This window comes from Pseudophryne corroboree, chromosome 11, assembly GCF_028390025.1.
Source record: "Pseudophryne corroboree isolate aPseCor3 chromosome 11, aPseCor3.hap2, whole genome shotgun sequence".
Lineage (NCBI taxonomy): Eukaryota > Metazoa > Chordata > Amphibia > Anura > Myobatrachidae > Pseudophryne > Pseudophryne corroboree.
In genome coordinates this window covers 55,808,716-55,825,673 of record NC_086454.1, presented here as the reverse complement: position 1 = coordinate 55,825,673, position 16,958 = coordinate 55,808,716, and the positions used below count along the sequence as shown (strand labels likewise).

The 16,958-nt window shown below is 50.1% G+C and overlaps 1 protein-coding gene across 5 annotated transcripts in view; it reads left to right on the top strand.

Annotated features, from left to right (window-relative positions):
- Positions 1–16,958, top strand: part of ANO3 (anoctamin 3) — a 1,051,220-nt gene that overhangs the window by 778,306 nt on the left and 255,956 nt on the right. For all 5 annotated transcript variants that reach the window (XM_063944334.1, XM_063944333.1, XM_063944335.1 and 2 more), the window contains one exon: positions 4,272–4,368. In XM_063944334.1, coding sequence (XP_063800404.1) covers positions 4,272–4,368 — 97 coding nt within the window. The remainder of the gene's footprint in view (positions 1–4,271; positions 4,369–16,958) is intronic.

Here is a 16,958-nt window from a genome sequence, read left to right as displayed (position 1 = left end):
TGTACAGGAAAAAATATTATTTAAAAAAATCGGATATATAATACTGTGGGTCATAAATAGAAAAACCAAGTAGATAATCACTTCAAATAGAAATAGATATGCTATTAGAAATCAAAAAAGCACCAAAAAATAAAAGTATTTAAGATTTCTTATCAGCTAACGCCAGAAAAAATAGGCGCAGTGAAATTGACGAAATGAATGTGGAAAAGCACTGATGTCGAATCGACATTCTCCAATTGTATATACTTTTGTCGAAATGACGCATTTTTAACATTACAGACATGAAATTGTCGAATAGTCAAAAGTCGAAACTGAAGCTACAGGTTTTTTGTCGATAAGTGTCGTATTGAATTGTCGAATCCGATTCGACATGGTTGTTTGGTCGAAAAAGCCCCGTTTTTTGACAAATTAAGTAATTTGACATCAATTGAATATACCCCTTAGTGCAGGCATGTCCAAACTGCGGCCCTCCAGCTGTTGACATGCATGCCCTGGCACAGCTTTAGCATTCTCTGACAGCAAAACTGTGTCAGGGCATGCTGGGATATGTAGTTTCACAACAGCTGGAGGGCCGCAGTTTGGACATGCCTGCCTTAAGGCCCATACACACTGGTCGATATATCCGGCGTTCTCTTGAACGGACGATATATCGCGGGACCGTCGGCCAGTGTGTACGGCCGATACGTCTGTGAACTCAGTCGTTCACAGACGTATCGCTTCGGCTGCGCAGCACAGCCGACGGCCAATATATCTACCAAAATATTGGCGCGTCGCTGTGTGTGTGCGGGGCGGTCGGCCGACCGCCCGTACATATGCTGTGGCGGCCGGCGGTGATTGACAGCTGAACTGGGCGGGCGTGTGTACACGCCCATCCAGTTCATGACGTCAGTCCCAGACGGATCGGGCAGTGTGTATGCTCAACACACAGCCCGATCTGTCCATAGATATATCTATATATATTGATCTGCAGATATATCTATTAGTGTGTACCCACCTTTATTAATGTGTTATCGTACAGCATCAGGGATTTCCTGCACAAACCCCACGATTGAGTGAAATGCGTTGGTTTGATGTACTGAATGGCTCCATAGCTGCATTTCAGTCATCATACTCATCACACTACATAGAGACCATTTTCATCTATCCCCATTCACAGCATCGCGATTGTAAGCCACAATAACCCCTCTTATAAGAATAGGGCCATAGTAACATGAGCAGTATTGCATTTCTCCCATAGGGTGGTAGTCATGTGACCGCCGGTCGGCTGACCGACAGTCACATGACCTCCTCCGTGAGCCCGACGGCTCACTATCCCGATGGTCGGCATGCCTACCAACAGGGACTATTTCCACTCGTGGGTGTCCACGGCACCCATAGAGTGGGAATAGAACCCGTGGCGACCGCAGCGTGGCGAGCGCAGCGAGCCCTCAAGGGGCTTGCTGCACTCGCCCTTCCCCGCCGGGATCCCGGCGTCGGTATGCTGCCGGGATCCCGGCGTCGGTAAGGTGACCGGCGGTCAGGAGACCGCCGGTCACCCGTACTACACCCCTCCCATATACTGTTAAAAAAAATATGCAGCAATCTGGATTAACATCTCCTTCCTGTCCTGCTACGTACATTAAATTAAATACAATGGGCAATCTTCTCTCATTTTCCTGGAAAATAATACTGGGCCGCATATAAAGAAGTCTGAGTTGGCCAGACGTGCAGGTTCCCCACCGAACTCGGACATTTTTAAAAGCAGCAATCATCTACAAGGCATTGTCAAGGCTTTGCCTCGCACAGTACATGATTGCCCCTTTAAGAAAAAATATCCGAGTTCGTCCGGGAACCCGCACCTCCAGCTAACTCGGACTTCTTCACATCTGGCCCACCATTTGTGTAGGAATGGGTTTGTTGTATTGACCCTATTAAGGTCGACACTCATTTGGTCGAACACTGTTGGTCAGCAGGTCAACACCCTGAAAAGGTCGACATGGTTGGCAGGTCGATGTGGAAAATGTCGACATGGTTTTTTTTTTTTTTTTTTGTTTTTACGTTTTGTTCGTAAAGCATAAAGTGACCGGGAACTCCAATTAGTGCACCACCGTATAGTCCACGCGAATGGCCGGAAAGTATGAAAAAGTTAAAAAAAGTGAAATGTTTTGTTTTTTTTAAACTCATGTCGTCCTTTTCATATGTCGACTTTTGCCATGGCGACCTAATGCTCATGTCGACCTGTTCCAGGTGTCGACCTATTGCATGTCGACCAAGTGGTCAACCTATTGAGTCGACCAGTGTCGGACTGGAGCATGAAGGGCTCACGGGGGGTATGCAGTGGTAGGGACCCATGATTAGAGGTGTGGCTAGCCTCCAAAGGGGGTGTGGCCAGCCACCACAGAGGTTTGGCTAACCATTATAGAGTACCTGGTCTGGACTCCTTGATATAATTTATATAATAATTAATGCTAGTGCATGCATTATAATGTGCCAGATTAATGACAGCAATGTACTGTAGAGAATATATCATAGTCCTGTGCAGTATAAGGCAACATATGTATCCAGGGCCGTTTCTAGATAATTTGGCTCCCAGTGCGAGATTTCAAAATGCGCCCCCCCCCCCCATTGCTATAAAAAAAAATTTGCGTGCCCCCCCCCCATATAGCCAGAAAAAAAGCATGCGCGCGCCGAAGGCGCGCGCGCTCCCGACAAGGCGCGCGCGCTCCCGACAAGGCTGTGTGGCCTGATTAAAATGGGCGTGGTCTCATTACAGTGGGCGTGGCCTCGTCTGATATCACACCCACCACAGGGGGAAAAAATAAAAATAAAAAAGTCCCCTTTTTACACATTACACCAGGCAAGTGTCCCCATATTACACAGCGCGGCAGGCAGGTGTCCCCATTTATAAAGTGCGGCAGGCAGGTGTCCCCATTTTACAAAGTGCGGCAGGCAGGTGTCCCCATTTTACACAGTACGGTAGGCAGGTGTCCCCATTTAACAAAGTGCGGCAGGCAGGTGTCCCCATTTTACACAGTACGCAGGCAGGTGTCCCCATTTTACACAGTACGCAGGCAGATATCCCCATTTTACACAGTACGCAGGCAGGTGCCCCCATTTTACACAGTGCGGCAGGTGCCCCCATTTTACACAGTGCGGCAGGTATCCCCATTTTACACAGTGCGGCAGGTGTCCCCATTTTACACAGTGCGGCAGGTGTCCCCATTTTACACAGTGCGGCAGGTGCCCCCATTTTACACAGTGCGGCAGGTATCCCCATTTTACACAGTGCGGCAGGTGTCCCCATTTTACACAGTGCGGCAGGTGTCCCCATTTTACACAGTGCGGCAGGTGTCCCCATTTTACACAGTGCGGCAGGTGTCCCCATTTTACACAGTGCGGCAGGTGTCCCCATTTTACACAGTGCGGCAGGTATCCCCATTTTACACAGTGCGGAAGGTGTCAAGTGGGAGAGAGAGAGAGAGAGAGAGAGAGAATACTTACAACTTGCCGCTCTTCGGGTCCCGCGCGCCGGCCGCCTCCTCCGTCGATGGTTATCTCCAGTCCTCTCCTCCCTCTCTCTACCCCCCGAGCGCTCCTGCTCGGGGGGCGGGGCTTCGCGGAATGACGCGTTTGCGTCGTGACGTCACGACGCAAACGCGTCATTCCGCAAAGCCCCGCCCCCCGAGCAGGAGCGCTCGGGGGGAGAGAGAGGGAGGAGAGGAGTAGTCACAAAGTGCCGCGGCGGGCGCCCCGTGCGGTAGCACGGCTCGCCCGCCGCTAGAAACGGCACTGTATGTATCATATATAATACAAGTGCACAGTCTAGAACCTGATCTAGAACCTGATCCCTAGAGGAGGTGGGGCCCCCAGGCAGTGGGGCCTACCGGTGGTTTCCCCTGTACCCCTGTGGGCCAGTCCAAGCCTGGAGTCGACCTAAGGACCGTATCCTGTTTGTGTAGCTCCTGACTGTTCTGGTGGCACTCCACACAGACTGCTGACAGTTATAATGCTTCATATTGTCATGTACATGTGTGTACTATTAACTGCAAAGTGTTGCTTCGGGCTGTTGGCCAGGAATATGTTTATGGTTTATGCTGTGTATTTTGCAGTACAGTACCATATATACTTGTTTGTGGCCTGTGCCATCAAGACTCAGATGTTTCATTTTGGCCTTGTAGCTGTGATAAAAAAAAAAAAAAAATCTTATTAATCCAGCATATAATTAATCTGTGTGGGGCGTTGAGATCCTGATTTATTCTTAATATTGTTATTTGTTTCTCTTTTTATGCAAGCAAAGAGATCTGTGAAGCGAATGACACTATCATGTGTCCGATGTGTGAAAAGAACTGCACGCTGCAGAGGCTGAATGAGAGCTGCGTATATGCAAAGGTAATATCCATCTCCCATCAGTTACTCATTAATATTATCTCACAGGCATTATTTTTGCAATGTAGGTCATGTGGTTATTTCTCTAATGGAGTGTGTAAAACCTAATTCAGAAGAGCATGGGGCCTGATTCATGTTTGCAAGCAGGGTCGGACTGGCCCACAGGGGAACAGGGGAAACCACCGGTGGGCCCCACTGCCTGTGGGACCTCCTCCTCCTCCTCTAGGGATCAGGTTCCAGACTTTATCCAGGTGCACTTGAATTATGCATTATACATGTTACATTATACTTCACAAGAATATGGTTTATTATATATTTACCAAGGGGCACAGAACATGTACTTTAATGGTTAGCCAAACGTCTGTGGTGGTTGGCCACGCCCCAGTGGAGCCTGGCCACACCCTTAAGCATGGGTCCCTACTAGAGATGAGCGCCTGAAATTTTTCGGGTTTTGTGTTTTGGTTTTGGGTTCGGTTCCGCGGCCGTGTTTTGGGTTCGAACGCGTTTTGGCAAAACCTCACCGAATTTTTTTTGTCGGATTCGGGTGTGTTTTGGATTCGGGTGTTTTTTTCAAAAAACACTAAAAAAACAGCTTAAATCATAGAATTTGGGGGTCATTTTGATCCCAAAGTATTATTAACCTCAAAAACCATAATTTACACTCATTTTCAGTCTATTCTGAATACCTCACACCTCACAATATTATTTTTAGTCCTAAAATTTGCACCGAGGTCGCTGTGTGAGTAAGATAAGCGACCCTAGTGGCCGACACAAACACCGGGCCCATCTAGGAGTGGCACTGCAGTGTCACGCAGGATGTCCCTTCCAAAAAACCCTCCCCAAACAGCACATGACGCAAAGAAAAAAAGAGGCGCAATGAGGTAGCTGTGTGAGTAAGATTAGCGACCCTAGTGGCCGACACAAACACCGGGCCCATCTAGGAGTGGCACTGCAGTGTCACGCAGGATGGCCCTTCCAAAAAACCCTCCCCAAACAGCACATGACGCAAAGAAAAAAAGAGGCGCAATGAGGTAGCTGTGTGAGTAAGATTAGCGACCCTAGTGGCCGACACAAACACCGGGCCCATCTAGGAGTGGCACTGCAGTGTCACGCAGGATGTCCCTTCCAAAAAACCCTCCCCAAACAGCACATGACGCAAAGAAAAAAAGAGGCGCAATGAGGTAGCTGTGTGAGTAAGATTAGCGACCCTAGTGGCCGACACAAACACCGGGCCCATCTAGGAGTGGCACTGCAGTGTCACGCAGGATGTCCCTTCCAAAAAACCCTCCCCAATCAGCACATGATGCAAAGAAAAAGAAAAGAAAAAAGAGGTGCAAGATGGAATTGTCCTTGGGCCCTCCCACCCACCCTTATGTTGTATAAACAAAACAGGACATGCACACTTTAACCAACCCATCATTTCAGTGACAGGGTCTGCCACACGACTGTGACTGATATGACGGGTTGGTTTGGACCCCCCCCAAAAAAGAAGCAATTAATCTCTCCTTGCACAAACTGGCTCTACAGAGGCAAGATGTCCACCTCATCTTCACCCTCCGATATATCACCGTGTACATCCCCCTCCTCACAGATTATCAATTCGTCCCCACTGGAATCCACCATCTCAGCTCCCTGTGTACTTTGTGGAGGCAATTGCTGCTGGTCAATGTCTCCGCGGAGGAATTGATTATAATTCATTTTAATGAACATCATCTTCTCCACATTTTCTGGATGTAACCTCGTACGCCGATTGCTGACAAGGTGAGCGGCGGCACTAAACACTCTTTCGGAGTACACACTTGTGGGAGGGCAACTTAGGTAGAATAAAGCCAGTTTGTGCAAGGGCCTCCAAATTGCCTCTTTTTCCTGCCAGTATAAGTACGGACTGTGTGACGTGCCTACTTGGATGCGGTCACTCATATAATCCTCCACCATTCTATCAATGTTGAGAGAATCATATGCAGTGACAGTAGACGACATGTCCGTAATCGTTGACAGGTCCTTCAGTCCGGACCAGATGTCAGCATCAGCAGTCGCTCCAGACTGCCCTGCATCACCGCCAGCGGGTGGGCTCGGAATTCTGAGCCTTTTCCTCGCACCCCCAGTTGCGGGAGAATGTGAAGGAGGAGATGTTGACAGGTCGCGTTCCGCTTGACTTGACAATTTTGTCACCAGCAGGTCTTTCAACCCCAGCAGACCTGTGTCTGCCGGAAAGAGAGATCCAAGGTAGGCTTTAAATCTAGGATCGAGCACGGTGGCCAAAATGTAGTGCTCTGATTTCAACAGATTGACCACCCGTGAATCCTTGTTAAGCGAATTAAGGGCTGCATCCACAAGTCCCACATGCCTAGCGGAATCGCTCCCTTTTAGCTCCTTCTTCAATGCCTCCAGCTTCTTCTGCAAAAGCCTGATGAGGGGAATGACCTGACTCAGGCTGGCAGTGTCTGAACTGACTTCACGTGTGGCAAGTTCAAAGGGCATCAGAACCTTGCACAACGTTGAAATCATTCTCCACTGCACTTGAGACAGGTGCATTCCACCTCCTATATCGTGCTCAATTGTATAGGCTTGAATGGCCTTTTGCTGCTCCTCCAACCTCTGAAGCATATAGAGGGTTGAATTCCACCTCGTTACCACTTCTTGCTTCAGATGATGGCAGGGCAGGTTCAGTAGTTTTTGGTGGTGCTCCAGTCTTCTGTACGTGGTGCCTGTACGCCGAAAGTGTCCCGCAATTTTTCTGGCCACCGACAGCATCTCTTGCACGCCCCTGTCGTTTTTTAAAAAATTCTGCACCACCAAATTCAAGGTATGTGCAAAACATGGGACGTGCTGGAATTTGCCCATATTTAATGCACACACAATATTGCTGGCGTTGTCCGATGCCACAAATCCACAGGAGAGTCCAATTGGGGTAAGCCATTCCGCGATGATCTTCCTCAGTTGCCGTAAGAGGTTTTCAGCTGTGTGCGTATTCTGGAAAGCGGTGATACAAAGCGTAGCCTGCCTAGGAAAGAGTTGGCGTTTGCGAGATGCTGCTACTGGTGCCGCCGCTGCTGTTCTTGCGGCGGGAGTCCATACATCTACCCAGTGGGCTGTCACAGTCATATAGTCCTGACCCTGCCCTGCTCCACTTGTCCACATGTCCGTGGTTAAGTGGACATTGGGTACAACTGCATTTTTTAGGACACTGGTGAGTCTTTTTCTGACGTCCGTGTACATTCTCGGTATCGCCTGCCTAGAGAAGTGGAACCTAGATGGTATTTGGTAACGGGGGCACACTGCCTCAATAAATTGTCTAGTTCCCTGTGAACTAACGGCGGATACCGGACGCACGTCTAACACCAACATAGTTGTCAAGGACTCAGTTATCCGCTTTGCAGTAGGATGACTGCTGTGATATTTCATCTTCCTCGCAAAGGACTGTTGAACAGTCAATTGCTTACTGGAAGTAGTACAAGTGGGCTTACGACTTCCCCTCTGGGATGACCATCGACTCCCAGCGGCAACAACAGCAGCGCCAGCAGCAGTAGGCGTTACACGCAAGGATGCATCGGAGGAATCCCAGGCAGGAGAGGACTCGTCAGAATTGCCAGTGACATGGCCTGCAGGACTATTGGCATTCCTGGGGAAGGAGGAAATTGACACTGAGGGAGTTGGTGGGGTGGTTTGCGTGAGCTTGGTTACAAGAGGAAGGGATTTACTGGTCAGTGGACTGCTTCCGCTGTCACCCAAAGTTTTTGAACTTGTCACTGACTTATTATGAATGCGCTGCAGGTGACGTATAAGGGAGGATGTTCCGAGGTGGTTAACGTCCTTACCCCTACTTATTACAGCTTGACAAAGGGAACACACGGCTTGACACCTGTTGTCCGCATTTCTGGTGAAATACCTCCACACCGAAGAGCTGATTTTTTTGGTATTTTCACCTGGCATGTCAACGGCCATATTCCTCCCACGGACAACAGGTGTCTCCCCGGGTGCCTGACTTAAACAAACCACCTCACCATCAGAATCCTCCTGGTCAATTTCCTCCCCAGCGCCAGCAACACCCATATCCTCCTCATCCTGGTGTACTTCAACACTGACATCTTCAATCTGACTATCAGGAACTGGACTGCGGGTGCTCCTTCCAGCACTTGCAGGGGGCGTGCAAATGGTGGAAGGCGCATGCTCTTCACGTCCAGTGTTGGGAAGGTCAGGCATCGCAACCGACACAATTGGACTCTCCTTGTGGATTTGGGATTTCGAAGAATGCACAGTTCTTTGCTGTGCTGCTTTTGCCAGCTTGAGTCTTTTCATTTTTCTAGCGAGAGGCTGAGTGCTTCCATCCTCATGTGAAGCTGAACCACTAGCCATGAACATAGGCCAGGGCCTCAGCCGTTCCTTGCCACTCCGTGTGGTAAATGGCATATTGGCAAGTTTACGCTTCTCCTCCGACAATTTTATTTTAGGTTTTGGAGTCCTTTTTTTACTGATATTTGGTGTTTTGGATTTGACATGCTCTGTACTATGACATTGGGCATCGGCCTTGGCAGACGACGTTGCTGGCATTTCATCGTCTCGGCCATGACTAGTGGCAGCAGCTTCAGCACGAGGTGGAAGTGGATCTTGATCTTTCCCTAATTTTGGAACCTCAACATTTTTGTTCTCCATATTTTAATAGGCACAACTAAAAGGCACCTCAGGTAAACAATGGAGATGGATGGATTGGATACTAGTATACAATTATGGACGGGCTGCCGAGTGCCGACACAGAGGTAGCCACAGCCGTGAACTACCGCACTGTACTGTGTCTGCTGCTAATATATAGACTGGTTGATAAAGAGATAGTATACTCGTAACTAGTATGTATGTATAAAGAAAGAAAAAAAAACCACGGTTAGGTGGTATATACAATTATGGACGGGCTGCCGAGTGCCGACACAGAGGTAGCCACAGCCGTGAACTACCGCACTGTACTGTGTCTGCTGCTAATATATAGACTGGTTGATAAAGAGATAGTATACTCGTAACTAGTATGTATGTATAAAGAAAGAAAAAAAAAACCACGGTTAGGTGGTATATACAATTATGGACGGGCTGCCGAGTGCCGACACAGAGGTAGCCACAGCCGTGAACTACCGCACTGTACTGTGTCTGCTGCTAATATATAGACTGGTTGATAAAGAGATAGTATACTCGTAACTAGTATGTATGTATAAAGAAAGAAAAAAAAACCACGGTTAGGTGGTATATACAATTATGGACGGGCTGCCGAGTGCCGACACAGAGGTAGCCACAGCCGTGAACTACCGCACTGTACTGTGTCTGCTGCTAATATATAGACTGGTTGATAAAGAGATAGTATACTCGTAACTAGTATGTATGTATAAAGAAAGAAAAAAAAACCACGGTTAGGTGGTATATACAATTATGGACGGGCTGCCGAGTGCCGACACAGAGGTAGCCACAGCCGTGAACTACCGCACTGTACTGTGTCTGCTGCTAATATATAGACTGGTTGATAAAGAGATAGTATACTCGTAACTAGTATGTATGTATAAAGAAAGAAAAAAAAACCACGGTTAGGTGGTATATACAATTATGGACGGGCTGCCGAGTGCCGACACAGAGGTAGCCACAGCCGTGAACTACCGCACTGTACTGTGTCTGCTGCTAATATAGACTGGTTGATAAAGAGATAGTATACTCGTAACTAGTATGTATGTATAAAGAAAGAAAAAAAAACCACGGTTAGGTGGTATATACAATTATGGACGGGCTGCCGAGTGCCGACACAGAGGTAGCCACAGCCGTGAACTACCGCACTGTACTGTGTCTGCTGCTAATATATAGACTGGTTGATAAAGAGATAGTATACTCGTAACTAGTATGTATGTATAAAGAAAGAAAAAAAAACCACGGTTAGGTGGTATATACAATTATGGACGGGCTGCCGAGTGCCGACACAGAGGTAGCCACAGCCGTGAACTACCGCACTGTACTGTGTCTGCTGCTAATATAGACTGGTTGATAAAGAGATAGTATACTCGTAACTAGTATGTATGTATAAAGAAAGAAAAAAAAACCACGGTTAGGTGGTATATACAATTATGGACGGGCTGCCGAGTGCCGACACAGAGGTAGCCACAGCCGTGAACTACCGCACTGTACTGTGTCTGCTGCTAATATATAGACTGGTTGATAAAGAGATAGTATACTCGTAACTAGTATGTATGTATAAAGAAAGAAAAAAAAACCACGGTTAGGTGGTATATACAATTATGGACGGGCTGCCGAGTGCCGACACAGAGGTAGCCACAGCCGTGAACTACCGCACTGTACTGTGTCTGCTGCTAATATAGACTGGTTGATAAAGAGATAGTATACTCGTAACTAGTATGTATGTATAAAGAAAGAAAAAAAAACCACGGTTAGGTGGTATATACAATTATGGACGGGCTGCCGAGTGCCGACACAGAGGTAGCCACAGCCGTGAACTACCGCACTGTACTGTGTCTGCTGCTAATATAGACTGGTTGATAAAGAGATAGTATACTACTAATATTATATATACTGGTGGTCAGGTCACTGGTCACTAGTCACACTGGCAGTGGCACTCCTGCAGCAAAAGTGTGCACTGTTTAATTTTAATATAATATTATGTACTCCTGGCTCCTGCTATAACCTATAACTGGCACTGCAGTAGTGCTCCCCAGTCTCCCCCACAATTATAAGCTGTGTGAGCTGAGCAGTCAGACAGATATATAATATATATAGATGATGCAGCACACTGGCCTGAGCCTGAGCAGTGCACACAGATATGGTATGTGACTGAGTCACTGTGTGTATCGCTTTTTTCAGGCAGAGAACGGATATATTAAATAAACTGCACTGTGTGTCTGGTGGTCACTCACTATATAATATATTATGTACTCCTGGCTCCTGCTATAACCTATAACTGGCACTGCAGTAGTGCTCCCCAGTCTCCCCCACAATTATAAGCTGTGTGAGCTGAGCAGTCAGACAGATATATATAATATTATATATAGATATTATGATAATAGATGATGCAGCACACTGGCCTGAGCCTGAGCAGTGCACACAGATATGGTATGTGACTGAGTCACTGTGTGCTGTGTATCGCTTTTTTCAGGCAGAGAACGGATTATAAATAAAACTGGTGGTCACTATCAGCAAAACTCTGCACTGTACTGAGTACTCCTAATGCTCCCCAAAATTAGTAAATCAAGTGTCTCTCTAATCTATTCTAAACGGAGAGGACGCCAGCCACGTCCTCTCCCTATCAATCTCAATGCACGTGTGAAAATGGCGGCGACGCGCGGCTCCTTATATAGAATCCGAGTCTCGCGATAGAATCCGAGCCTCGCGAGAATCCGACAGCGTCATGATGACGTTCGGGCGCGCTCGGGTTAACCGAGCAAGGCGGGAAGATCCGAGTCGCTCGGACCCGTGAAAAAAAACATGAAGTTCTGGCGGGTTCGGATTCAGAGAAACCGAACCCGCTCATCTCTAGTCCCTACTCCCTACAGCAGCATCCCCCCAGTGAGCCCTTCATGCCCCAGTCCGACACTGTTTGTAAGTAAAGCAAAAAAATCAAGTCACTTTGTGTCTGAAACAAACCATGTTGCCATGCACAGGGAGCAAATACATTTATTTTTTTCTGTGCAGGGTAAACACTGCCTGCATTTGCATGTAACCCACATATGTTAGACAGATTTATTTTTACACTGCAGTTTAGATTTCAGTTTGAACACACCCCACCCAAATCTAACTCTCTCTGCACATGTTACATCTGCCCCACCCACAGTGCATCATGGTTTTGCCCAGTAGTTTGCTTTTTTGCTTTACTGACAAACATGAATCATGTCCAAACTTCATACCCATGTCAACTGTGCTCTCCTATAAATATGTACAGTATACAGAGCAAAAGTCATTCCAAATGTATTTCTCTGGCTATTCCAATATGATCAGTGGGTAGCACCAATGGGGGGTAATTCCAAGTTGATCGCAGCAGGATTTTTTTTAGCAATTGGGCAAAACCATGTGCACTGCAGGGGAGGCAGATATAACATGTGCAGAAAGAGTTAGATTTGGGTGGGTTATTTTGTTTCTGTGCAGGGTAAATACTGGCTGCTTTATTTTTACACTGCAAATTAGATTGCAGATTGAACACACCCCACCCAAATGTTACTCTCTCTGCACATGTTATATCTGCCTCCACTGCAGTGCACATGGTTTTGCCCAATTGCTATCAAAAATCCTGCTGCGATCAACTTGGAATTACCCCCAATATTCATATGTATATGTGCTATGCACATTAAGAACTAGATATACAATTCCCAATATTAAAATCAATTGATAGTTAAATTCCAGGTGCGGGATTTTTTCTTGCAAGTTGCAACTATTCCAATATGAGCAAGGTACTGTATGTGATTGAGCACAATAACTGAATTATATGTCGCCACTATACGCTGCAGTAAAAGTTGTACCTAGCGCGGCATTATCACAGTTTTTGACATATAGACTCATACTTGCGTACTCTCCCGGAATGGACGGGAAGCTCCCGAAAATCTGGTGGCGCTCCCGGCCATCCGGAAAAGTTTGCAAGTCTCCTGGCTGGCAGCCAAGCCCCCGCATGCCCCAGGAGAAACACTCCTAGATCCCTTGCAGCGGGGGTGCCGATGACGCGATTTACGTCATCATGACCTCGCCCCCTGCTCCACTATGCACTAATCTCGGCATAGTGCAGCCGGGCCAGTGCCACGATGATGCAATCTCCCGGCCACGCCCCTGATCCTCCCCATCACGCCTCTCTGTGCCGTGCCACTCCCCCTGCTCCTCCCCATCACCCCCCACCGTGCTGCACCATGCCCCCTGCTGAGCGGATCAGTGATTTGCACAGGTCGGGTAATTACAGGAGGAAATCTTACTTGGGTTTTTCATGTATCTCTAGGTGAGGCAATAAAGAACAAGCGCAGCTAAGCCATATACAGGTAGTATTTGTAGTATGTGAGCTTGAGTCTGAGACAGATGCAAGTGCAAATGTGCGGGTATCTGCAAACTGCACAAGCGCCATAGAAAGTAATGCTGACCGCATCACGCATGTGCACAACGACTGAAAATGAATAGAGCTGATGGAATGAGCCACCTATACGTATAATGGGCGTTTCTGTGTGGCAACCATGCAGTCAGGACTATTACATCTTGTGGTAGTGTCCTGGGTATGTGTGCCATGCTCATTTGCATTGTGTGGACGGACATGGGATGGCTGCTTTAGATGGATCTTATGCTTCCAGCAGATGCTAATGATGATAGTTGCCTACAGTCGTCTGGATAATCACCGTAATATGTGCGTTAGCATAAACCAGCCAGTAGGCTGCCATAGTTGCACAGAAAAGTAGCTGCGCAATGTTCCAACGGCTAATTGAATCTGCTCCCATGTGTTTACTTTCTAATTATAAGGGTAAAACTTGAAGTAGTAAGGGTTAGTACAGAGGCACTCTAAGAGAGAAAGGGGCCTGCGCGCAGTCTCCGATTAGGCCCCCTCCTCTCCGGCGGTGCAGTGGACTCTGTGCCAGAGTAGGTCTCCGGGAACATTGCTCTCGCGTCGAGATCCTGGGGGACATATTTACTGCACATGTGCGAATCACCAGAAAATAGCCGCAGTGGCCGTTTTGTAAGAGGCACGGGGGTGGGGCCCTGGAGAACAGAATTTGCGTGCTCACTTACCAGGCCTACGTACCTCACGCCTCCCGTCCTCCACCTTCAGTCCGTCGAGGTAGCTCAGACGATACTGGCACACGTTCAGACACGGAGAAGGACTTCCTGGGTCACCTGAAACGAATGGGGGGGGGGGGCACACTACACTGGGGTGGCCTACACTGGGCTCAGTGAAGGGTCATCATTGGCACTTGTGGCCTCAGACTGGGTGCCCCCGTAGTGGTGCGGCGCACCAGGGGCGACCCTGAACGAAAACGCCCAAAGGGGAAGTGGGGGAGGGGCAACATACACCACGAACACACACGAAACACCTTTATGCTCACCAGCTATATACTCGGCTTCCGCCAGACGGCTGGCCCTTCTTCTTTGCTCCTGTAAGAGAACACACAACATAGCCCACGGAACGTGGCGCTGCTTACGCTTTATGACGGAGAGACACTTATACAAAGGTTATAGCACAACACCGTAATACTGTTTCAACCTTGTGGTACTCACCAACGCGTACTTCCGACAGCCTACCTTTCATGGGGGCCTGGCTGTGGGGAAAACTGAGAACTCATCACACATGCGGCGTAGCGCCAACTTACGCGAACCTGCGGCGTAGCACCGACTTCAGCAACCTGCGGCGTAGCGCCGACTTCAGCAACCTGCGGCGTAATGCCGACTTCAGCAACCTGCGGCGTAATGCCGACTTCAGCAACCTGCGGCGTAATGCCGACTTCAGCAACCTGCGGCCTAACGCCGACTTCAGCAGCCTGCGGCCTATCGCCGACTTCAGCAACCTGCAGCCTAACGCCGACTTCAGCAACCTGCGGCCTAATGCCGACTTCAGCAACCTGCGGCCTAACGCCGACTTCAGATACACACCATTGTGTTGGGCTTCCTTGCCCTGGAGGCCCCCTACCTATGGCTGTCTATCTGGGGGGTAATGGGGCCTTGCGCCCTCTGTTGCTCAGGCCTAGTGCCTGCTTTGCCCCACGGGCCTAGTGCCCGCCTACTGGTGCCCTGGCCGGTGGCCTGACTATCCCCTTGGGCCTAATGCCCGCTCAACGGTGCCACGGGCCAGGAGGGCCCGTCCAGAAATACCCACGGGCCGGGAGGGCCCGACTTCATGCCCACAGGCCGGAAGGGCCTGACTATGCCCACGGGCCTAATGCCCGATCCCTGGTGGTCTAGGGGAGGGGGGGGGGCTTCTGCACTTACGCGTCCAGAGGGCCCCGGCTGGACCAAGCCTGGTCCGGCCACGCCCACCGCGTTGTCTTCGCCGGAGGCGGGATGGCTCCCACCACCTCCGGGCTTCCTGGAGACTTCACCTGGGCAGCGGTGGCCGGTGCAAGCTCTTTTGCGTTGCACACCGCTGGCCCAGGGCTTCCGACGACTTCACCAACGGGTGTCGGCTCTTCGTACTTCACCCGGCGGGCGGCGGCGTGTCTCAGCTCTTTTGCAACTACCGCCGCCCTCCGGGACTTCCGACGCCGTCTTCTTTCTTCTATTTTCAGGAGCTCTTCTCCGCTCCTTCTCCGTCCCCGAACAGACTTCCCGTGCCCGGCGCTGGCTAATACAAGCCAGTGCCGGGGGCTGGGCTATGACGCGGCGAGCCGGGATTGGCTCGCCGCCGCCACTCCTGATTGGCTGCCAGCTCGTGAGCCGTGATTGGCTCGCGACTGGCGCCAAATTCAAAGTGCCGGGCGGTGATGGGCGGGGTCTGCGTCCCGGAGGATGCAGGCCCGCCGCCAACACCCGCGTGGAGCGGCAGTGGATATGCGCCGCCGCCCCCACGCCCGCTGCCGAACTCTGCATTGAGCGGGGCAGGTGGAGACCGGACCAGATCCGGTCCCCAGCACCGCCCGAAGCCCGCGCTACCTCCGGCCACTTGGGACGGCGCCGGGCCGTCCCAGGTGAGGAGGGTCGCGCAGGCTAGTAGCAGGGCCAGTGACCGCACAAGTACACTGGCCCTTGCTACATTCCTCCAGGCTTTTTCCTTTGTGGTCCCCACAAAGCTGGCCATCACCCTGGTTCTGGCGTCGGGGCCTCCATCACCTGTCTTGGAGGTTGGCCCCTGTTCAGGTGGCCCATCCGGTGTATCTGCGCTTGCATCTGTGGAGGAAAAACTCACCTTCCCTCTTTGGCCTGGGGGTGTTATCCCCTCGGGGACCACCGTGGGTGGTAGACCCTCCTTGGTGATGGTGGTGGTCTCCTGGAGCTGGTTCCGGCTCTCTAGGACACTGGGTTCCCCATCGGATGGCATATCCTCCCATCCGTCGTCGTCATCCGGGTTGTCTGCAGGTTGGTCAGCAACACTGGGTTCCTCATCTGATGACATGGTCTCCCACTCGTCGTTGTTGGATTCTTCAAGGATATCCGTAATTTGGTCGTAGACACTGGACTCCTCATCAAATGACATAGTCTCCCACCCGTCGTCGTCGGGGTTCTCCAGGTCGGTCCAGCTGGAGGACAGGTCATCCCTAGGCCAGGGGCACTCAGGCCGTTCGTGGTCGGGATCGCCGCAGCCCGTACATCTCTCTACCTCCCCTTCGCTCCGGTCGTCGTCCCAGGTGCAGTCCTTGGGGTCGCCGTCGTAGTCGTCACAGGCAGACCAGTTGACCTCCTGCATCCGACGCTCCTCCTGGCGCCTGTCCGACGCTCCCTTCCTCTCGGCTTGCCCTTGTCGCCAATTCCTAATCGCACGGGCTGAGGCGTGTGGGCAATCTGGCGATTCATGGTCCACTTCTCCACAGAGCGCGCACCAGGGCTCGTCCAAGCTCTGCTGGGTCCAGTGTGGCCCCTCCGATTGGACGGCTTGGTCGCTGCACTCTCGGGGCCAATCCCTATGTTCCACGGGGATCGTTGATCTTGGGGGCTCGGTTGTG